This window comes from Anopheles bellator, chromosome 2 (assembly GCF_943735745.2).
Source record: "Anopheles bellator chromosome 2, idAnoBellAS_SP24_06.2, whole genome shotgun sequence".
Taxonomy (NCBI): domain Eukaryota; kingdom Metazoa; phylum Arthropoda; class Insecta; order Diptera; family Culicidae; genus Anopheles; species Anopheles bellator.
The window spans coordinates 31833804-31857885 of NC_071286.1; the positions used below are offsets into that span (position 1 = coordinate 31833804).

At 52.6% G+C, this 24082-nt stretch overlaps 1 protein-coding gene across 1 annotated transcript; it reads right to left on the reverse strand.

The window, feature by feature from the left end:
* Positions 1 to 225: 225 nt before the first annotated feature.
* LOC131207384 (uncharacterized) lies at positions 226 to 20867 on the reverse strand. Its single transcript, XM_058199995.1, has 3 exons — positions 20823 to 20867; positions 2226 to 2946; positions 226 to 1325 (listed from the first exon to the last, which is right to left on the reverse strand). The coding sequence occupies exons 1-3, from the start codon at positions 20865 to 20867 to the stop codon at positions 226 to 228; spliced, it is 1866 nt and encodes a 621-aa protein (XP_058055978.1).
* Positions 20868 to 24082: the final 3215 nt, after the last annotated feature.

Below are 24082 nucleotides of genomic sequence, written 5' to 3' on the forward strand. Positions count from 1 at the left end.
TTTATCGGGGGGCGGTTATCTGGGAGGAGGACCTTCTTCGGCCAGGAGCCGTTTTCGGTTCCGTCGGACACAGTATCGAAACCGTTGCTAGTTCGGAAGCGCGCCGAGTGGAGTGCGATCCTGTGAAGAAGCAATAAAAAAGCCGGGGGCGGTGGCGCATAATTCGCCGGCGCAAGAGAAGCTTTGTTGGGAGAGGGAGGACAGAGGGTTGGTGAATCTCGACTCTTAAGGCATCGGCTGGTGATTCAGTAGGTTGTTGCCGCTGATGTGGTTGCCGCCGTTGTTGCTGTTGCTGATGCCCGGTTGCCCGTTGCTGGGGCGCCGTTTGGGCGGTGCACTGAGACGCCGGTCGGTGATGGCCACGAACGGGAGACGCTGGCGCTTGAGGCGCCCGTACCCGCCGCCGCCGCCCATCGACTGCGGTGACGCGACCCGGTGGTAGACGAACTGGCCGGCCCGCGACGACAGCTTGTAGTTGGGATGGCCGTCCCCGCCGTGGCCGCTGGACATCGTGGGCCGCCCGTACATCATGTGGGACGCTCCGCCTCCTTCGTCCAGGTCGTCGTGCCCGTCGCCGAGCCCGTGCTTCTTGTCGTAGATGATGTGGATGCCCTCGCCGGGCAGCGCGTTCGAGTGGATCGTGGACGACTGGATCGCTTCCTGGATGTAGTCGCGCTGCATGCCCTGGGTCTTCGACTGGCTCGGCCGCTGCTCCTCGAACAGGTCCTCCTCCATCCAGTGTGGATTTTTCCTGCGATGGTACTTACGCTCCCGGTGCTTGTGGGCACTGTAGTCGGACAGGGGCGCGATGGTGCCCTCCAGCAGGTCGATCAACTGCTTGTTACGGCGATTGTACTTCTTGATGTACGGCGGCACGTTGTCCGGTTTGGCTTCCGTCTTCAGCGAGCTCATGACCTTGTCGAAGTTGGGCCACTTCTCCTGGCTGCTGCTGCTGCTGCTGCGGCCGTTCAGGTGCGCCATGATGTCCTCGTTCGTCTCGAGCTTGTTCGAGTTCTCGTAGTAGTTGATCTGACCCTGGTAGTCCGGCTTCAGGTCCTGCATCTTCTTCCAGCGCTCCCGCTCCCGCTCCAGCATCTTGCGCCGGTAGTAGTCGTGGTGGAACGTGTGGTACGGCTGATGGTACAGGCCGCCCCGGTGATGGTGCGTGTGCTTGAAGTTCTTGTGCTTCTTGTACAGCTTTAGCCGGTACGACTTGGCCTTCTTTTCCATCTGCTCGAAAACGTCATTTTCGCCGGTGTCGGGTGTGTCTTCGGCCGCCGCCGTCGCCCCCTTCGCCATCGGTTTGTGTGTGGAAAGCTTATTGTCTGCGAATGAGAAACACACACCACAAGAGCAATAGGTGAATTGCAGGGTTCAAATAGGGTCCAGAACTGTCTCTAGGATTCCCAACAGAATGGCGTCTTCGAGTACTTCTAATGGTCTAAGTAGTCTGTAACTGTCAATGATGATGTGCAAGTTGTAGCATTGCACTGCGCAGCCCTTACCTCGCAAAACTTTCTTCCTTTTTCGAGCAGTTTCGAGCTGTTTGGGCAAAACCTATAATACTCCTTATACGTGACCATGGATTAGCAGCGAACTGAATCGTGAATTGTTAGAGTCGGCGTTGATCGAAGTCTAGGTTGATCGGTTTTAGCAGCAACATATAGAAACAGAGATGCTATGAGGCTATTAAGCAGTCAGAAAAATGTTTGTATACAGCGTCAACTCGAAAACGGAAACGTTCAATTAGAACTGTTGTTTACATTTATTTTGAAGTTCAGGATTTCTATGCCTATGCACTAATGTAATCCACCAAAAATTGTAGCTCTGCGTCTATACTGCGGATTCGAGCACATATTATAGTTTTCGAGCAGTTGCTGGCAGAGAGTGTGCCACATTTTATGACACCCCATATAATGGTAGACGTCAACATCAAAATTGCATGAATTTATCATAACTACAGCAGTTTGGCACCGGAAGCTGGTGGCCAGCTTGAGTCCGTCATTTATCTAAACTGCTCGAAACTGCTTGAATGGGGTGAATCGCAACCGCTCACGTTACGCGAGTGTTCAACAGTATCCATCCGATGTTCCAATTGAAACTCCGATTTGATGTTTGGCGGAGAAGGAAGCAAACCGCGCCCTCCGAGTCGTGCTTCGTCTACGTCCAGGACCCTCGCAATAACAATAATAACAGTAATTTCATAACCGACACCGTCGACTTACCATCATCCTGGCCCCGCGTCCTGTGTCCGGTGGAGCGACCGTCGCCGGGTTTCGCTCGATTCTCCGACCCGACCGCGTTCGCCAGCAAGTACGCCCCGTCGATGGAGTTCAGGAAGTCGATGCTTTTGCTCAGCAGGGCCGCATCCGACTCGGTCCGCGACACCGCCGCTCCCGGCTCTCCCTTGCCGTCGCCACCTCGATCGTTCGGTATCGGCCGCAAAAAGCGACTCCCGTCGATGGCGTTATCATCTTCGGACTCTTCCTCGACCTCGCCCCCATTACCGCCGTCCTCGTCGTCGGTGGCGTCTGCGGCGTCGGCGAAGCGGAGCGCACTGCCACCAGCCCGCCCGTCTGTCTCACCGAACCCGCCGTTTCCTCCGTCGTCGTCGTCGTCGTCGTCATCGAGCGTCAGTTCCGGCAACTCCTTCTCGCCCGTTGGCCGCGCCAGCTGGTCGTCCACGGCCGCGGCTGGCGGTCGTCCGCCCGGCGGATGGCGAAATTCATTAAATGGATTCGCTTCATTTACATTGCGATCGCCTCTAGCGCTGCCGCCGCCGTCGTCGCCGCCGGCCGGCCCGTTTGCCATGGTCATGCTCATCATGTTTGGAAAGTTATAAATATCGGCCTCATCTGGCGCGAGGGCGATGAAATTTTCCTCCGGCCCCTCGTCCCCGACGGCGCCATTTTCCCGCCGGTGGCGATGCTTCGGCTGCTGGTGGTCCTGCAAGAAACAGCAAATAAAGTCTCGGGATTAGAACAATTAGAGCGCGAGAGCGAGCGAGACAGCTAAGGCAGAGTTCGAGTCGCTGATCGGCCCCGTCGGGCGCTGCACAATTAATTATGCACTGGGAGAAGGTGAAACAGGGTTGGAAAATAATTGTGAACTTTAAAATAAAGTAAAAAAGATTGGAGCCAAAGCCGCGCCCAATCAATCACGGCGCATTTGCTTGGTCGAAACCGGGTTTCGGCTTCGAATTTGGCGGGCGTCGTGATTAGGAAATTTTGTGGCACCCTGCGGTGGGGCCATTTTTGGCGGAACTTCCGGTGGTGAAAAACGCGGTCCGACGGCGCTATTAATTTGTGGCCGCGGGTTGCGCCCGCTGACGCTGCTAAGTTAGTTTTAATTAATTTAATTTGAGGCTTGCCCCGGAGCGCTCGAGGTTGGCTGGGCCACGCAGGGTTTCGATAGCTGGCCATCGGCTCTGTGTATGTGTATGTTTGTATCTGTATGTGGGGTGAGGTGAAACACCACACAAATTGGTGCCACGGTGCCGCTGTATTAAAATCATGACATAGCTGATATCTGTTGACAGACGGGGCGAATATCCTGTCTGATTGCATTGGCCGTGTTTGGTCAATTGGGGCGCGCTGCTGGCGGCCTTCGGCAAATTGGAGTTTTGTTTGGCAAGCCCGAAACTGAAATAATTTATTGACCTAGTGATGGAGTGATGAAAGATAGCACAATGATTGGGGCCGAAATTCGCTTACGTACGTCTGACGTTTATGAAAAACACGGAATCAAAATATGTGCAATGTGTTTGTGTTGTTTTGGGCTCATTTAGGAAAACACAACTTCTACATAACTGACTAACATTATAATGCCGGTAGTGTTGCAACGGCCAATAAATTCAAAAGATCCAACAAAGGTTGCGCTAGTTTTACAAAATACACATAATGTTTTATGATTTATAACTTGTCAAGACAAAAGTAGCCTCGTTTGTTAATAATCCATTTAAAAAAATATATTGTCGATAGAGAAAGGATTTTCGAGCAGTTTATGGAAAATGAAAAGCAGGTTTTAGTGTTGTATAACAATGGTCGACTCTTAGATCTACCACTACGTTCTAGAGTCGATCAGACCACTCTGGAGATTTGAGAATGGTTTTCGTATGTTACGATCACATGAACCATCACATAATATTCATCTATTATTTATTTCTAAAGCATCTTGTGGACATATTAATCCATGTTCTAAATAAGGAAAGTGGAAAACACGAATGTTTTTATTGAAACATAGCTTGAGCAGAGTCTCCGAAAGTTAGGCAGTGCTGTTCCAGCCGAGCTGCAGGACCTCAGAATAAAAGAATTTAAGTTTATTCTCCATTCCTAGTTGATTGCGCGGCTTGACCAAAACAACTAATTCCAATCCAGCTGTAGCAACGCAGGAAAGTTCTTTACCGTACAGGAATTGGGAAGGACCCTCACTTTGAGAAACTCTCGTGATTGAGTAACGCAATTCTTGCATGACTGGTTTTGGGTGCGTTGATTTCATTCTGCGTCTGTCTCTGGGTCGAACCAATTACGATATTTTTCTGGTCAATACAATAGACGCGTTGGGCCCTTTTCGTTTAGCATTCTGGACTCATACCGGTTTCGATTCTGACACTTTATGATCCATATCCGGCTAGCGGATGGGTGATCGGTTTCAGAATTCATAACCTGCAGAACACATTTATCGGTCCACGTATCCTGCATCCCAACGAGCGTTGCGTTGTGTATTTTCCCGCGCTTCATTGCTTACATTTGCATTTGTTATCAAGTGATAGTTATTTCTGGACATCGTCCCATCGAGGACTGATACAAGTTATTGCGAAAAGGTCGCTGTCCTGCAGTCGTAACACAGACCTCCCTTTAGCGTTGCGAAAAAGTAATACGTTATTTGAAATGGCAAAGATTTACCGAAACCCATAAACAATTTTACTTCCCCAATCAGAAAACGGTGATCAAGGTTGTTGTCGGACACAAAACTTTCACGGAAGCTACTCGAAGCGAACCGTGTTAGGTGACCCTCAAATCTGGCGGCACACGTTACGATACATTAGGCAGCAAAACTCAATCCACCCTCAGCAATAGCGGAGCGAAACTGCTGATTTACTCGACCGTTCGACTCAACCCGCCAGCATTTCATGATACGAATAAAAATCACAACGTCATTACCCGGGAACAATCAGTAAATTCTTTCACTTCTCTGCCCGCTTTGAATTTTTGCCGACCGCCACAAGCAGCGAGTCGAGCGGAGAACACGGAGAGGCAGCGGGGCCGGCGGAATTTTATTTCTTTCTTTCGCTTGTTTCACATCGACAACCAATGCCACAACCTCCCACGCTCGGTACATAATTCGATGCTTCGAGCCACCGGCAGGCAGATGAAGTGGGGTTCCGATTTCATTTGCAATGATCACCATTATCATAAAGCTCCGCGAGAGGCCCCTTGGGGAGGCTTCCCTTGGGGAGGCTGGTGGAGGCATCGAAGCTCTTACCGGGACTTTGGTGTTTCGTTTTGTGGTTTACGTCCATCGGGTTTTATTCGCCGCTATCGGGTACGAGCGATCTGCTTCCAATTTTCCCTATCGCAAGGATCTCGGGATTTTGCGGTGGTGCGTCGGTGCTGCGGTGCGCATACTTTTCATCGACGTTTTGCATCCGCCTTAAAAGCGAAGGCATTATTTTGCATCATTTTCATATTTTCGCCAAACGAAGGTTGGAGTCCGCGACCACCGAGTCAACGTTTCGGGGGGGGGGGGGGGCGCATAAATTCTGGTCCACGGCCCGCTCGCTTGCGGGGCGCATAAAGTACCATCTTCTGCCACTGAACTGAGCTGACGTCGGAAGAATGTTTGGCTGGAAACCGGAACCCTGGGAACAGTGCCTGCGGCTGGGAACGGAGGCGGCTGTTTTGTGAAAAAGTTTTCGGCGAACTTTACGCACCGTCAGCACCGTGTTGGTGCGGCCTGAAGACGGTCGCTTTCCGGATTCGCGGCGGTCGGACGGATTCGGCTTCGGCGCTAAGAGGTTTTAAATGTGGTGGCACTCGGTTGATGGCGGCATTAGCAGCCCACTTCCCGGGCACAGAAAGGTTTGCGTTTTTTTGGTGGCCGCGGTGCCCTAGGGCATTGTTTGAAGTGTCGAAAGTGGTTCATTTGTAGGGTGAAAATCTTTACTCGCTTTCTGTCACCTGTCTTCTTGTTGGACTGACCTGGACCGAAAATGACGGGAAGTGTTTGACGCGACAAATCGGCGAAAGACCAACGATGCCATTTCTTTATTAGTTTGGGTGAATGAAAAGTTTCCATTCCAAAGTAGTGCCAAGAGCGAGAACCTTACACTATGTTTGGTACCTATTTCCTATTGTGACTGTTCTATTGAATAGTCCTGTCAAGAATAAAAAGGAGCAATGGAGGCGCCTGGTGGCTCACAAAACGCGTGGTTTGGAGCATATTTAAAGAAACATTTTCCTTTCCATTACTAGCGTGTTCCAGTTGCGATATTCTTCCCACAGTCGAATGAATGGCGAAACATGCCCCATTCGTTCCTTCTGCAGGAACCAGGATCGGGTTTCGCTCACTACTACTACGACCGATGCGCGACCGACGCTGGCAGATGGTTGTTTTTCCAGCCGCGTGTCACCGTCGCCGCATGCTGGTAGCGAACTTTGAAAATAGATAACCGACGATGCCACCGCTCGAACGTTTGATTGGCTGGAATCGAGGATTGGAAGCCAACCGAGTGGTGCCCGGAAATCGGAGTGCGGGAGCACGCTGACAGAAAAGGTCATAAATTCACAATTCCATCCCACGCTGGAGCCGTTCCGCCGGAGAAGACGACCCTCCTAAGGCAGGCAGCCCACGCGGGGAGACTGAAAAAAGGGCACCACAGTGACAGCTGTGTGAACCTGTTCGATATGCGGCATTTTGAATATGTTACTTCCATTCGACACGATTCGAAGCCCTTCGGCAACGTACGGGGGCGAGTAATTAATCAATTGTGACCGTTTGCGCGTGAGGAAAGCTTCCAATCGGATGGCGGAAATGGGAGTGAATTAATTTTCACCGACCGTTTTGATGGAGGCATCAAAGTGGGCCTCGTGAAGCAACCCATCGGACACGTCCGTGGGTTCAGTGCCAACGGTGAATTGCGTCGGAACATGTCCCACCGCTGGCGGGACCCATTCGAACACGCATATTTAATGAATCAGTCCGATCATGCCGATCTCCTGTTGGCGGAACTTTTCACCGACCGAGCCATTTTCGCGGAACTCGCGCGAGGAAATTACCAATTAGTGTACGGTGCCAGAGTGAGCCTCAAATGGGACGATAAATTTGTTTGCCTGGGCACATTAACTAGGCGCCTCTGTTCGGTGCGACCAACGAGGCACCAGGCGCCTCCATCCGGAACCGGCGTATGTTGGTTTGATGAACGGGTTCCGCCTGAGCGATGCTGCTGCGGGAGTTGTATATTTAATTGCTGTACTTTGCGGCACCAACGTTGGTCACCGAGTTTCAGAGCTGCTTCTGATCGCTTGCGTCAAATAATAACTTTTCACGATGGCTAAAAGGTTATAAAAAGAAGTGAAACCGTAAAACTGTTACATTATGATCAAAACAAAGTGCGGGGGAGCCACGAGCCGGACCTGTGCGTAATGCGGCAGGACACACTCGTCCTAATTTGATGACCAAATGAAGCAATCACGAGTTCCGGTTTCGGGCTAAAACCATTTTCCTGCCATCTGTTGGACCATTCGACCACACGGCCTCGGGGTGGGATACCTTCCGAACATACATTTCCCATTTCTCCAGTGTTTGCGTTTTACGACTTGTGCACTCGGGTTGACTGATTGAGGCCCACAGGCCCTGCCTTGAGAAAGGTGGCTTTCGTCATTTCTTTTTTTTCTGTTTGCACCGAAACCGTACTTCGACGAATTTAGCTCGATTCATCAATCGCAGACGACGGCAGCCAATGGTTGGGGAAGGAGCCACTTCCGGAGGCCACTCCGGGTGCGAGGCTGGTGGCCGAAAAATTGCGTCCATTACCCGAGGGGGAGCGGTGGCGGACCGTTTGTCGCTCGGGGCTACCGGAAACCTGTTGTCCTTTTGCAATGTTCGCTCTTTGATTCAAGCCAGCCCCGGGTCTGGGCCCGGCAGTCGCAAGCACCGGAGTGTTAATGGCTTCATTCTTCTTCCTGCCTTTTCCTCACTTGCCGAACTTTTGCCCAGGCGAACAACTTCATCCGAGCCTTGCCGGGGCCCAGCCATTTGTTGCATTCGTTTTCGGTCGGAATCGAGTCGATTTTCGGGCTCATTTCGTGGAAAAATTTATCACCAACCAGGGGGGCAACCAGGGGGGCAACCCGGGCAACCGGGCTGGGTGGGGTGGAAAACCCTGCAAAAACATCGCAAACATCGCACCGGGCGGCCGCCGTTTCGGTCCGTCGCCGTCTTCCTTCGGTGGATTGGCTGCTACGGTGGGCCAAAGGGCCAATATAAATCAATTACGGTTTCAGCCGTCGCACAATGGAAATTCAATTAGGCTCTTGGCATTTTCCGGCTCCTTCTTCGGCCGTCACTGCGGTGACATTTGCATCTTACCCGTCAACGATCGGGATGGTCGCCGTGTGTTGCAATGTTTCCAGCTTCCAGCGCACGGAGTGGTCTGCGATGGACTCTCCGGGGAATAATTATGTTCGTTCGTGGCGATTGGCCACCGCCGGAATCCGGCCGGTACCGTTGACATGATCCGGTCGAACGGTGGATTATGGTAATTTTATTGACTCCGGCCATAATCAGATTATCGATAAATTGAGTCGCACGCTGCGAAATACCATGTCGGTTGACCACGCGGTCCATGTTTAATGTCGCTGAACATTGGCAGGTTCGGTACCCGCTTCGACCCCTCTCCACCCGTCTACATTGTTGCAGTTGCCGGCGAGTGATGAAAATGGACCGCCCAACGGGAACTTTCTGTCAAGAATACTTGCCTGGACTGGTATGTCTCTCTTGGTAAATCATCGTATTTCACCTAAACCGCTGTTTGTGATTCCTGACGCTACACGTATGCTGATATAAAACAATCACTAATAAAAGTCCTGTCCTGTGGGCCATTTGTTAAACTCAACACGCTTTGTTCCAGTCCCGTTTCCAAACACCCGGGCCAACTATCGATTCCTAGCGCCAGATATGACGCTAATGCCTGTTTTCCCAAACCAACAACCGGAGGTTAGTTGCAAACAACCTGGGGTGGGGATTGGGCTGTCGACCGAAGGGGAAAATCCTGAAACAGTTTGCCTGCCCTTAGAGGTTCCGCTGGCACGTTAATGAGCCTGTCTCTCAGCGGTCGTTTGCCGGCGGTCGATAGTTTTGCGCTTTCTTCTGTGCCGTGGCACCGAAAACAGTGGACGTAATGGACGGCGGACGAAGACGTTTGAACTTTGGCAATCTCCCACGGGGCGACTTGTCGCATAATTAGGCGCTGGTTTGTGGTTAGATTGCGTCAGTCACACGGATGACAGTCCAAGACGATAATTAAGCGATTTGAATGCCTCGGAGCTCTTTAGCTCCCATTATACAGTTAGCGGGGAGACCAACGGCTTCCGGTTAAAGCAAGATTAAGATACTAAAATGATATGTAAATTCCAAAGTTGTAAATTCGAAGGCTCTACGCTTGTCTCAAGTTGGCACTTTTACCGTCCCCCGTAGTCCGCCGGAAATTACAAGCTTCTTAAAGCCCGCGGCCTGTTGCGTGGTGCGAAGCGACGCTTCCGGTGCCGGCAACGTACCCAACCTATCGTCGCCTAATTTCCCAGACAGCGTCGGGCGGGTTGGTCGGCGGTACGCCGAAGTGACGCCGAAGTTTCTACACAATCCACCTAATGAAAGCCCTAATCGGACAAATTGGATCGCTTCCCAGCAAAACGGATAAGAACCGTGCGCCACCCAATCAGCGCCCGGCCAATGGGGCCGCGTTTCCCGATCCCGAGCCTGGTGGGGGTCTTGGAATCAATGCTCTGTTGTAGTCATTGATTACCCGACTTTTATGGTATTTTCCAATTTTCGGAGCGCTTTCGTTTCCCGAAAAGCCTGGCCCCCAGGTCCAGACCCAGGCTCGGTACGGTCGGTGGAGATTCTTGGGGCATCCGGCCCCTGGCGGAGCATTGAGAGTGTTGGTTTTGGCCAAAAATTCAATCAACTGGTCGCCCGGTCGGTCGGTCGGTCGCTTTCGTCGGCATCAAATATCCTTATCGATTCCTCGTTTTCCTCGATCCTTCCTCGATCCTGCGGCCTAACACGTCAAAGTATCCCGGGGGGTGCGTAGGGCAGGGCTCAATCTCATTGGCGTGGTGACCCGAACGGTCGGGTTTTCCCATTTTTCATAATCTATCATGATGAACTGGTCGTTTGGGGGAAAGAGTAGAACTAACGCGATAAAAAAAAGTAAACCACCGCATAGGACACTTTATCCTTCACGAACTCCGGGTTAGACGGGTCCATCAAATGAGTTTACGTTGCCCACAGTTCATTGTTCGGGAGCTTTGTAACGTACGCTGAAGGAAAGTAATTTTTTATCTCACAATGTACTCGAATTATGTTAATGTGAAGGAATGAAAGAGGAAGAAATGAAAACTTTAAGTGAAGCAAGATGCTAGGCGTTGCTCTTTTCCCGGAGCTCAAGATGCTCTTTTCCCGGAACTGTTCAGAGGATCAATTCTTGGTTCAACTTCCTCGTGATTTTGGCATCATTTTGCCAAAAACTCGAGCCATATCATCCGGCAACCATCGTATTCGGCTGTTCGCTAAGCTCAAGACGCCGCTCGAGGTGTCGAAGGTTTTTCCAAAGAAGGACTTTTTGGAAAAAAGTAGACATAGAGAGATGAAATTTTGAGCTATAAGCGAATTTCCGATATTTGCTGGTCACAGTAGTATGCCTACAAATTAAAGTCTGCCGGAAGCGTGTATAAAACATGACTCGAACCCCAAAACACGGCGCTACTAAAGCCGGAAACCGGATATGTGGGAAGCACGGTGGGAACACTCCATGTGAGAGTCTACACGGTCCACGCTGCGCTCAATAAATGTATCAAAACTATTAATAATTACTCGACACCCGCGAAACGGCCAGGAACGGAACGAGGCTGGCAACGTTGACTTCAGGGATCACAGGGAGCCAGTTCGCGCTGCAGGCTTCGTCGTCTTCAATGTTTGATGCATTGTTCCGGAGGCTTATCGTCGTTGGTTTCGGCGCTCGAGCCGAGGCTTAGCATCGGCCGTGCTGGCAAATCCTTGCCCCTTAGAACGGTTCCGAACTCCGTTCACCTGTACACCGAAGCAGTCACTGGCCACGGCACATGGTTCGGCACGGGAAAATATTGCTTTCGTCCGCTGGATCCACAGCGCGTGTGGACCGCAGGACCACACAGTACCGATCGCCTTTACTTTTAGGGTTCCGGGTTTTAACCCGGGGGCGAATCATTATTTTTAGCACGAGCACGGTTTGCGTGAACGAACGAACCAAAAAGAAAAAAAACAAACGGTCAGAGGCTGATTTGCCAGAAAGGCGACCATTTCCGACCGATCCGGTGATGATGACGGTAATGATCGCGATGACACCGTGGGCGCTGCTGGGGCTGAGGGCGGCTGATAGTGATGTAATCGGATTTGGCGCCGGAAGCGAAAGGAACCGTGTGTGAATGTGTACGTGTGTGCGATAAAACAGAGCCCGCCGGAAGTGGGCCTCCACCGGAACCGCTGACGTCAGATTCGATTGCACTCTGTGTGAGCGGCCATTGTGTGAGCGCATCGGGAAGGGAATTATTTTCTTGCCGTTGCCGCAGACCGCAGACTTACCTTCGGATTGGTTTCGTGCTCCGCTAAGCTTGTTTGCGAGGACTTGGGACCATCTGCCGGATTTGAGGCCGATGACGAGGGATGCCACCGAAAAAAAAGAGAGAGAGAGAATGAAACAGAGAGTGAGTAAGTGGGTGAGAGAGAGAGTGAAAGAGAGAGAAAAGAGATTAACATTTGATTATGTTCCGGCCGAGCAGAGCATCCGGAATAATGTTGTTCGGATGGCCACCACCACCAGGATGTGGCCCGAGAATGCATTGGCCGCTTCGGGCCGGGTACAGGACTCGCCCGAAGGACTGCCGGATCCGGAGCGAAAGTGGGTCAACTCGCAAACTCGATTTACAATCAGGCCCGACCGGAAGCACCGAAATGACTGGCACGCCAGAGGGCTGTCAATCATTGGTGTAATCCTCGGGCCCGTTCGATCGATCGCTCGATTTTCCATTTTTCAATTTCCTTCCACCGAGCACTCGATTAAAACATCATTCGGTCAACAGCTGGCTGTTGCTGCTGTTGACCTTTCTGGCCCCGTAGTGGTACGGCGAGTCCCGGGACGATGCTTCTGAATGTTAATTAACAAACTAATTTTAAATTTCCCGTCGACGAAGGCTTATCGTATGTTGATGTTAGTTCGGAGTGACTTGGACCGGCTCGGCCCAAAGTCATTGGCCCAAAATCAACAACCACCCTGATCCCCGGGTGCTGTTGAGGGTGTAACTTTGGCTTTTTGACACTTCGCGCACACACATGCGCGAACGAGTACACTCACGTCAAAATAGGGACGACCCTCGGTTCGGTTCGATGATGGTGGCAAAATATTGGGCATCCAAAATGGACGCCATTACCACGGGGGCCGGTGGCCAAAAAAGGGAAAACTTTTCACATTTTCACTCGGACCCGGCTCCTGGATAGGGATCCTGGGAAATCGATCCAGCCCGAATGTACGGGTACCGTAAACTTTTGGTACGTAAATTCGACAGCTAATGAACGTGATGAGCGTCGTCGGGCAGATTGAACCGTTTGCGAAAGGGATCGACCGCTGATCGGTGGGTGGGATAATTTTACGTCAGCCCCCTCCCCCCTCACTCCCGACTCCATCCGAACCACCATCATTTTCGGGCCACAATCGAGGCTTCGATCGGAGCTGGGGGGTTACGGAACTTTTGACGTGCCCGATCGGACCCGGACGAGGCGCGCTCCGGACTAGCTCGGGCAGGCCAAGGATAACCGCCCCACGATGGCGTCTCACGATTTTAATCCGTTCCAGCTACCGACCAACCGGCGGGTGCTGTACCGGGAAAGGATGTACTTTATAGCCTTTTATTCCTTTGGCTGTTACCGACCCGTCGAAGGTCTTACCGAAGGCCCCGCCTCAGGGCCACGACGTGCCGTTGCAAGTCGAGTGGAGACTAATAAAAATTTCAAATCACGTTCCGCTGCTTTGATATGGAAACACTTTTCCTTCCCGAGGCCGAGGCCAAGGACTCGCGTCACGGGGTGCAGGGATAGGCGGGAAGTTACGCCCCGATGGTGGGGAATTTTTTTGGCTTGCCACGCCAGGTGGACTACACTCTGTTGCGCCCGGCCATCCACTGTCCGAAGGTCCGTCCCGTTTTGCATACCTCAGCGGAAAAAAGCGTAGAACAGGAGAAGGAAAGCCAAACCGCTTTGCTCTATCCTGAGCTGGCGCAGGCGAAGACGGCGGAGAAGTCAGCACTGCACTAAGATGACGGATAGTTCCGGATCGAAATTATGTGCCATCAGTAGCGCTGCAGGACGTAGCAGATTGTCCATGGCCCCGGGGGGGCTCGCGCAAGGACTGGCAGTGAAGTGGCGGCGGGGTAAAAGTTGTCCGTATGAAATTTGTTGACTCAAGCCCCACCGTAAGGGAAGCGAAGCTAGGGCCGGCCAGGATCGAACGGAGTGAAGGGCCGTCCCAGCGATGGACAGCCCATTCCATTCACGGGGTTCGTGCTTCATCGAGCGTGACTTGGAGATACGGACCACCGCGTGCGATGAGATGACGGTTTTGATTTAATGACGTGAGTTTGTTGACTGAGCGGTGTTGCTGGGCGGCGGTGGAAGTGGGCGGACGGTCCAAGAAAACATGGACCATCCGTTCCGTTGGTACAGCCTTTAAACGGATTGACTTTGCAACAACGAACCGTTGCTTGTCCGGGAAATGCACTTCTCTGCCGGAGTAATCTTGATGTGTACAAGTCTTTGACATAAAGCAGCCGAGGGAACGGCTGGATCCGGTATTGGACACTACGCACCGCCTATTTCTATATCTGTTGGCCATCGGTGATCTTACAGAAGGTACTGGGCTTTGGTCTGCTGGAGTTGTGAAAATGTCCCTGTACAAGAGAGCAACACCACATAGGAACGAGGTGAAACTAATGTGATTTTCCCAATTATTCCTTCCACCTACAAAGTGAAGACCGGCAAAGTAGAGCTTTAATGGGTTTTGAAGCTTTCACCAGCGTTCAACAAAACGAACTTGAGATACGGAAATATCGTCACACATTGAACATTATTTTACTTTAAATTTGCTCCATTCTCAATTCATCTGAGGACCGAAGAAAGTAGTTCGAAAGTAGTAGATCTGGCAACATGAAGTCTTAGAAATTGTTTCATTTAAACCATTTGTCTTTAATTTCATTCCAAATCTAGAAATTACATGTGCACAGTATCTGAATAAATTCTGGAATGAATGCTTAAATACTGTCAATAATGTTTTGGTAAATCTCTAGAATGAAATCTGTATTGTCTGCGACGTATCACAATTGGTAGGGCCATTACAAAACAATTACTATTCGTCCCAAAACGATGCTCGACCAACTGCTTGAAGAACTGCTTGAAGAACTGCTCGAACAACTGGTTGAACAACTGTTTGAACAATTGTTCAAACTTCAGGCCATAAGTGAGTCGACAAACGTCGTCCACGGACGTGCCTTAGGGAGCCGGTATACGGACTAATGGCGGACGTGGTCGTGCAACCCAGCGACAGTTGGCCATTCATCTACCCGCCAGTGGCACCAAAGAAAATTGCTTTCCACTCTCTCCACCCGCCCGGTGTGACCGGGTTCGCTAATGATAGAAAAGTAACTTTTAATGAGATCACAACTGCCCTCCGCAGGCGTCGCACAAGATGATTGATTCCCGAGGTGCCAGCCCAAGGCAGCGAGCAACTCATGGTTTACCAGGCCCCGATTATTTGTTATCGCAACGGGAGAAACAGTCACCCCGCAATCGTAATCGTGCGATTGCGACCTCGAAAATTATGGTTTTATTTCGCCCACGGCCGGGATAGCAAAACGATTGCTCGTCAAAATAAATATCCACCCGAGGCGGTCGGAATGATTACCGCAGCACATAGCGACCCATTCGATAGCCCGACCCGTGGTTTCCCGAAACGAATGGAAACTTTCCCTCCAGTCGGGGGCTCCAGTTCCCTCCATCGGCGGATAACGGGACGCTTCGGTCCGGGCATAATTTACCTCTTTCATTGCGAAAACTTTGCGGCAGATGGAAGCCCGATCGAAAGTTTTTCGGCCGTTAATTGAGTTTCGTGCAGTCCCACAGCCGAGTAGGCCTCCCGAGGTCGCACTGGCCGAGGTGGCACTGCCTCTACGTTTGTCGCTTTGCTACCGTCAGCAACAGGAACCTCCCGGTCCCGGTCCGTGGTCGGGGGCTGATGAATCGGTTCTACAACAATCTCAACTCGAAGCTAATGAAGCGCAGTGCTTCGGGGCCCTCGGCTGCAGTCCATGGCGCTGGCTTTGGCACCGAAACCAAACTGTAATCTGAATCGGGCGCCTGTGGTCAGAAAGTGAGACAGCCATCAGCTACGGTCGCTAAAGTGTTCCACGGATCCGGTTTCCAGGGTCTGGTTTACCGGGGATCTTATTTGCTGCGAATCGGTCAGGGGACTGCCAACCGTGCCGGTGTGCCGTTCGTTAGATCCTCAAACTACTTGTGCCAATGGACGGTTCTGTATCGAAGGAGGCGAAGTAAACTATCGCTCCGCACAATTAGATGGCACGTTTGAGCCTTAAAGTTTACCGTATGGTTCTTACTTCGAAACATTATCATAAATATCCGCCATTCGTGCAGTTTCGAGCACTATCCCAAATGTGCTCGAAACTGCTCGAATGCTTTCTCAGCCTTCTTTGTCGATGGGAAAATCAGAGGCTGACGGTGATTTCGTTCGCTGTCATCAAAAGTTGGCAGAATGGAAAGCAAAAATCGGCCAGCGCTAAAACCTGACAGAAACGTTTTCGTAGTGACGTGGCCAGAAGGTACATTACAAAAAAAAACGATTGCAATTTATTTGAAACGCTGAACGATGCGTGATTAAAGTGCTGCGTGACAGAACAGCTGCAGTGCATTGACTTTATGATTGATGTGCTTACAGCACTACGGCAAACCAGTCATCGATTAAACGCTGCGCTGAAAAATCGATCAACTGATTGCGTGTGGCGGGCGGCCATTTTGTGGCTCTGGTGGGGCCACGTGTCTCGGAGTCCTGCACGGAACGGCATTAGTCAGTCTGCTGCTGGTGCTCGCTAGTACTTGTGACTTTTTCGCGCTCCAGCCACTTAGCCAAACACTGCGCCACGGTGGCCACGCCGTTCCGGTGGTTCGCGGTGGTGCACGCTTTTCTGCACGAAACGCACGACTGGTTGGCGGTTTAGTATAATTAATTTTAATCACTGAGCCACCGTCGCCACCGGCCACGCTCGGCTGGCGTCTTGTGGTGCGCATTAGTCCGATGGCCATCGCCGCTGCTCGGCTACTGCGGCTGAAGACTCCAGGTCCTGCAGCACCCAGGACGCTGACTTGGCGTGTGGTAATTGAATAAAATTGTAATGAGCGTTTTAATTTACTTTAATTAACGGTGAAATTGGGCGACGCTTTACCGGCACCGGCAAACGGCCCCGGAGAAGGGCGACCAAAAGAAAGAAATGAAATTCCGTCCCGTGTTTGGACCGGAACCTAACGATGTAAATGAGTTATGGTTGGCTTACATTTTGCTCGCCCCGGCGAAGGATGTCCGTTTTGGCAAGCCGCACCAAACGGAAGGCAAATACGCATGCGGTCGTCACGGTTAATCGGATTGCTGGGTAACTTGATTTCACGTCCTGGCGTGTGTCGTTTCCCGTCCTACCATGCTGGCTTGGCCTGTATCGGCCTATTAACTGATAGCACGGAAGATCATCGATCGAAGCCATCACCGAATCCCCTGTGCCGATGTGCGCCATGGTACGAAGCATGAATATGTTATTAGGTTGCTTCCGATACGAACGAGCGATTGGAAAATTGTAAACATAATTAGGAGCATATTTCCTGCCAAAGAGAGGTTCGTAAGGCCTTTCCTACGGTAAGTGGTGCCTCCGGCGAAGCGAGATTGCCATTAGGACGGTACTCCAGTGCTTTCAACTATGGGAAAGTATGATTATGGACAAGAACATTCTATTTATTTGCTTACTACTTTGTTTGTTGCTTACTATTCGTTTTTGATTAGATTTTTCACAAGAGAGGAAAATAAAGGGGAAACTTTATGCACTAATTGTTGTTTGGGTTTTTTAAACATCAAATTCATAATTTATTCAAAATCGCAAACCTTGTGCTAGAATACTACATTCGTGCTTTTTCATCAAAAATTGAAAGGTCAGCATAAACATCATGTGCAATGTTAGTTGCTAACGTTGGAGTTTCACTTGGCGGTATGGAGATTTAAGTTTGTGAAGATCCACCATCCGTCGAGAATTTCCGTTGAAGATACGGATTAATTATGCTCCTGAGTGTTTTACCCTCACTCAAATGCCTGTTACAACTGCTCTTCCAACATGGTTGTAACTTTGGTGAGGCAGATGAGCCATAATATCAACGTTACCACCGATTTTACAGCACAGTTAATGAGAGGAAAATAATCCGAACTACGTACTTCTTTTCCAGCGGAAAGTGGTTGAATAATTGCCAATCACACCACAAGCGCCCGTAAACAAGGCGAAGGAATGACATCGATAAAATGTGCACAAAGTCGATGGAAAACGTGTGAAGCGTAACTCGGGTGGCGAAGCTGATTTTCCCCCGTGTTTCCCATTCATTGTCGAGCGTCAATGAACTGAGTTTTCCTAGGGTGGAACTTTTCACAAAGCCGATTTTTCTTGCGCTCCAATTTATGCTCCGCTCTGCCGAGACGAGTGGCGTAGGTCCACGTATGCGGACGCGTGAAAAGATTAATGACTGCTACGCGGAGTGCGAAAGCGAGTGAAAAGGAGTTTTGTTTTTCTTTTGATTTCTGGTTCAGTTGACTCAGCGAGTACGCCACGAGGGAAAATGTTAGCATCGAGCCGCTTTCCATAACTTTCCGACGGGTGAGAAAAGCCGAGCTAGTGAGGTGAAGAAACTGGAGTGCACCGTGCATAGTGTGGCGCAGCGCAGCCTATTTTATGTTGGAAAACTCAGCGAAAGAACTCCACCGCGGGCCCTCTTAAGGGGGTTAGGCGTTGGAACCGGTGGAAGGAAGAGTGTGGTTTAAATAAAAAGCACCAAACCGGGCAAAGGAAAACCAACAGAAAGCCGGGTGAATAGTTTATGAAACGGTTAACATTCTCCATCGTCAGCTGCCCTCGAGGTGCGCCGCTCGTTGCTAGGAATCCATTCAATCATTTCAACAAGCCTTTCGCTCGTTCCCGGCACCGTTCGGTCTCGAGAAGGACTCGCTCGCACCAGACACCGGATGATGGCCCCCGGGGAAAATTCCTTTGCATCCTCGTTGGCACAGGCAAAAAAAATGGGGAGCAAAAAAGAAAAACATCGATTCTGGTTCCCGGTTCGCGTGATTTTCCGTGGAACAACCACTTGAGACGATTTATCGTTCGGAACGGTGGCGAACGGTGGCTGCCACTGCGTGGGCTGCTGGCTCACGTAGAGCGAACCGCGGAGCATGTAACACGATAGTAAGTCATTTCATCAAAATCCATTTTTCATCCTTCACAACCTCCAACGATGGCGGCACGGCACGGCACGGCCTGGCCCGGTGATGGCTCCTGCCCATTTGTTTTGCCACCGAAAGGGGTGACAGCATACGGGAGCGGTGCGTTGTGTGGCAACGGCCCGGTCCCATCATCGTCTGGTGCCTTCAAAGCATTCGGGCTGCAATAAATTCGTCTTCCATTGCGCTCATAAACCAGCGCGACGAGCGGTGCGGGACAGCGGAACCCGGCAGCTCGTCTTCATGACGGATGAGGCAAGAAATCACTTACTTCATGACACGGGAAAGAGGTTTGGCCGCGGCCACCGCGCAGCACGGAACGCCGCCATGAAGGCAACAACCTTTGCGCCTACGAGTTATGCAACCCCGCAACGCAGCACACATTCACGGGCAATGTGTGGCGGGCTTTGTGCTTGATGCTTGCTATTTGAAGTGTTTGCGATGAATGTTCACCTCCACACACGCGTGTCTAGAAGAAGCCGAAGTGCCAAGACGCGACCTACGAGACCTAGTGTTTTCTTTTACGCCGCGTATGTCGAGGCGCACGTCCCGTCCCTTTGAATCAGATGAGTGAATTTTATTCATACATATGCTAATTTGCTTTACCCAAATTTCATCCGAACCCGGCCCGCCACAGACACGGCGATGTCTGCCGGCTGGTCCGAAACCGCACGGGCGCAACAGAGCGTCCAAGGATCGTCTACTCAGCGCAGCTCCACCGGTCCGTCGACCCGGCCGGCATCAGATTAGGGGCCAATCCCGAAGGTAGTCGGGCAGTGTTCTGTTTGACTTGAACCACGTGTCGTCGGGTCCGGACCTCGGCGTTGGCATTGGGATGTGGGAGACATGTGTGTTTGCGAAGCGCAAACGGTTCGGTTCCGGTAAAACTCCGGTACTCACGGTGCTAGCACATTTGGTACCCTCGTCAATCTCCGGTGTTCGGATAGAGAGAATTAAAGTGAAATCTTCCACCAAGAACCCCGGGAAAAACCCTTGCAAAACTCCGTTCAGACTCAGGGTTCTCACGTGTGTCACCAAGAAAAGCGCAATCGGATTGGAAGATCGGCGCTTCGGGCGGACCCATTAAAATCACTTCAGAGTGCAGTGTCAGAAGGCCGCCGTTACGCTGGAGTGTGGTCGAATCGGTGCTCTCGGTCGGGCCCATTCCGCCTACGCGTAAAATCGGTTTGTTACAACGCCATAAAACAAGTACATATATTGTGCCGGGACCGGAGTCGACGCCAGTGTATGACACGGCGTGAGGGCTGTTGCGTGTCCGTGGCCGGCGCGGCGCTAAGCCGGCTTGAGCAGCTTAGGGGAGTAATATAAAAATAATCGTAAAATGTTACAACTTTCTTTCCCATTATGCAATCAATTTTACAGCCAGCCGGTGGTGGCCGGGTGGCCAACTTTCTTACGACCGGAACGGAGCACCCTGTGGCATTTTCTGCGGCGCAACGGGGGAGCCGGCCGTGCCGGGAGTGTTATGAGTAATTTCATTAACTCCCATTTATCCGCCCACTCGCACGGAGACGACACGCGAAGGCGTAGGCGTACGATACGGCCCTGGACCCGCGGCTCTCGATATGCATCAAGATGCTGCCGCCGCCGGCCCGGCTCGGCCCGGAGCCGGTTGGTTATATTGCCCGTGCAGTCGTCACGTCGCGGAGGTCCTTACGCGACACACGGAACGCGCGTTGGCGCGATGTTATTTTATTTTCTGCTCCCGTTTTATTTCCACGAGCCGAGGTCCGCTGTCTCCAACTTTGACTCTCTCTCTCTCTCTCTGTCTCGCTCTGCGCCCGGGCGAACACACAGTAAATCATCATAATCTTTTCATTTGCCCTTTAGGAAGGCTATTAAATGGTACTTCTGGGGCGGAACAATAACTTTGACTCCCGTATTCTCGTAAACTGTCAACACTCGGGCTACGAGCGGACGGGGACAGACAAGTGCGACCGAAAAAAAAAGGACGCACCTTGACGCGTGGCACGGCAACAATCGTAACGCTCGTGCACCTCATTGTTGCGTACTAAAAGTTGCGGACCGAACGCAATGAATTTCGCGTTTATTAAACAAGCGCCGCGCGATCAGGCCGGGCGCGCGTTAAATGGGCGAAGGATTGCGCCAGGACAAAGTTTTCCCAACACCATTCCTTCATAAATTATGTCTTTCGCCTTTTTTTCCTTCTGTTATTTCGGGCCTCTATGCCTCTAAAACTCCGGTAACGAGCGCCCGAAGCGCCAGAACCCATCGACAGAGGGGAGTCCTTCGTTGAGAGTGGCCATAAATTATCTCTTCATCATATTTGATAACGCTTCGCGGTGTTAAATGAATTTAGATTAAATTTTTTTGCTGTCGGTAGGCCCGCAACAAAACCGCGACACGTTCCGGAACGGTGAAAACGCGTGTTTCGGTTTAGCGTCTGACGGGAGCTTTGTGCCTAATTCGCCGGGCTTTATCCTTATGGCCGTATGGTGGTGGTGGTGGTAAACAGCGTTTGTGGCAACACTTCCTGCGCCCAGCAACAATGAGAAAAAGGTACACTATGAAACGTTAGCGCAACTATCGGACGGTCGGTACCGCGGGGATGAAAAGCCAATTTCACAAAACCCTTGTTGCTACCCTGCTTCGAACCCTTTTCGCTTGCCGTTAACAAGGGTACACCAGCAACAGTTTTTGTTGCTTCGCGTTTTGCGTGCGTTGCAAGAGTCTCGGGCTTCGGGTTCGGGCCGACGAACCGATTGCGGTTCGGGAGCACAGCCAGCGAGCACACAAATTTCGTACAATACGATCAGTTTGTTTACATTTTACACCCAAATCTGCATGATCGAGCATCACAATTAACTCGCCGTTAGATAAATTTCGCAACTTTACTGCGCGTTACCTGCTGGCTCTCCAATGCGAAGCGCACCAAATGGAGGCGCCAGGTAGCTCGTGTTCCAAGTGAATTTGGTTACCGGGCGCCTCCATTGAGGGGTGCCATAATGCGTGGCAAAAGATGTAAAAATAAGGCTCAATGGTCTCCTGGGGGGGGGGGAAAACCGACAATTTATGACAGTTTTAAAAGTAAATATTAAGTTACACTTAAAGTGTGTAATTGATAAAAGTCATTCATCGGGCGGTTCAATACCACAGTCTGGCCGGGAGCCACTTGGCAGTGAGGCGACGGTGGCACCGGGCGCGCGGTGTCCCCGCCAGAGACGCGGCCGAAACTGAGTTCCGCGAGCTGAGGCGCACCCTGTCGCGAGAAATCCGGGCCAGCAAGCGGCGCTGTGAAGCTGAGCTGGCAGACAGTGTTGCGGACGACCCGTTTGGGACCGGATACCGAGTGGTCATGAGCAGACTGCTTGGCCGGAGGCAGCCGCGGGAAACGGACCCGGAGGTGCTACGGCGAACTGTGGACGCGCTGTTCCCGACACACCCTCCGATGGTCTGGCCGGCGGAGAGTGCCGCAGCGGATCGCGAACAGCTACGTCCGGTGACCTGCGAGGAGGTGGTGGCCATCGCCAACAGGTTGCCCCCTCGCAAGGCCCCAGGACCGGACGGTATTCCCAACGGGGCGGTGACCACGGCCATGCGGGAGCACCCCGAAGTCTTCAGGGAGCTGTTTCAACGGCTCCTCGACGCAGGTACCTTCCCAGAGGAGTGGAAGCGGCAGCGGCTGGTGCTGGCGCCCAAGCCAGGGCAACCAACCGGCGAGCCCTCCTCCTTCAGGCCGATCTGCCTGATCAATGCCCTGGGAAAGGTGTTCGAGCGGGTCCTGCTGGACCGCCTGAATGACACCCTGGAGTGCGGTGCTGACGGCCCGCTCCTATCAGCCGCCCAGTTCGGATTTCGCGCCGGTCGCTCGACCGTGGACGCGATCCGGGCTGTGGTGGAGAGTGGTGCAGAGGCTCGGGCGATTAATCGCACGAACGCCTCAGCGGAACGGGAGTGCATGGTCGTGTCACTGGATGTCCGCAACGCGTTCAACAGCGCGAGCTGGACGGCGATCGGCTCAGCGCTGAGCAGTAGGGGAGTTCACCCTGGCCTCATGGCAGTTCTGGGGGACTACTTCCGTGGTCGGGTCCTAGAGTACCACTCGGACCTGGGGCTGGAAGAGCGCACAGTCTCTGCTGGCGTTCCGCAGGGGTCAGTCCTCGGGCCGACTCTATGGAACGCCATGTACGACGACGTCTTGCGCCTCCCCCTCCCACCATCGGTGAGGCTGGTAGGGTACGCGGACGACCTGGCGCTTGTTGTCCGCGCCGTCAGCCCCGAAGCCGCGGCGGGCAAAGCCGAGAGGGCTCTTGGAGAGGTGGCTCGCTGGGTGGACAGCGTGGGACTCCAGCTGGCTCCCAGCAAGACGGAGATGATGGTGGTTAGCTGCCACCGCGGTGGCCGTCAGCAGCCGCCACCTATTGACGTCTGCGGGACTAGCGCAGATGCAAAGAGCTCCATTCGCTATTTGGGAGTGGTCGTCCAGGACCACCTCTCGTGGAAGGACCACGTGGAGCACCAGACTGCCAAGGCGGCAGCCAGAGTTGGGGCACTGCGGCGGCTGCTGCCCAACCACAGCCGACCCCCGGAGGAGACACGGCGGCTGCTGGCGAACTGCGCAATGTCCGCGCTGCGCTAGGCGGCGCCGGTCTGGGTTGACGGCGTCAAAATCCAGGACATCCGGCGTAAACTGAACGCTGTTCAGCGGACCGCGGCGCAGCGTGTCGCCAGAGCGTTCGTCAGTGTGTCCTGGGCAGTGGCCACGTTGTTGGCCAGCATGGTGCCGATAGAGCTCCAGCTGCGGGAGGACGCGGACCTGTACCGTGCACGTCACGGCCTGCCCGGCAGCGGCGACGGTGGCAGCAGCGGTGGCAGCGGCGGCGGCGGCAGCAGCTACAGTCATGGCGACGACGGCAGTGGCACCGGTGGAGGCAGCGGCGACTGTGGCTTCAGTGGCGGTGGCAGCAGGGACATCGGTACGGCGACGGCGTCTTCGGCGACGACAGCAGCATCAGCACCAGCGGCATCGGCAGCGGGGACATCGACCACCCGCAGCTCACTACGTCAGTGCTCGATGAGGGAGTGGCAACGGAAGTGGACGGCGGAGACCGGCGGCCGGGACGCATCCCGCTACTTGCGGTGGACGGCGCGCCTGATCCCCGAGGTAGCACCCTGGTGCGGTCGGAAGCACGGACGCGTGGACTTCTACCTGACGCAGGTGCTATCCGGACACGGGTTCTTCCGTGAGTACCTGCA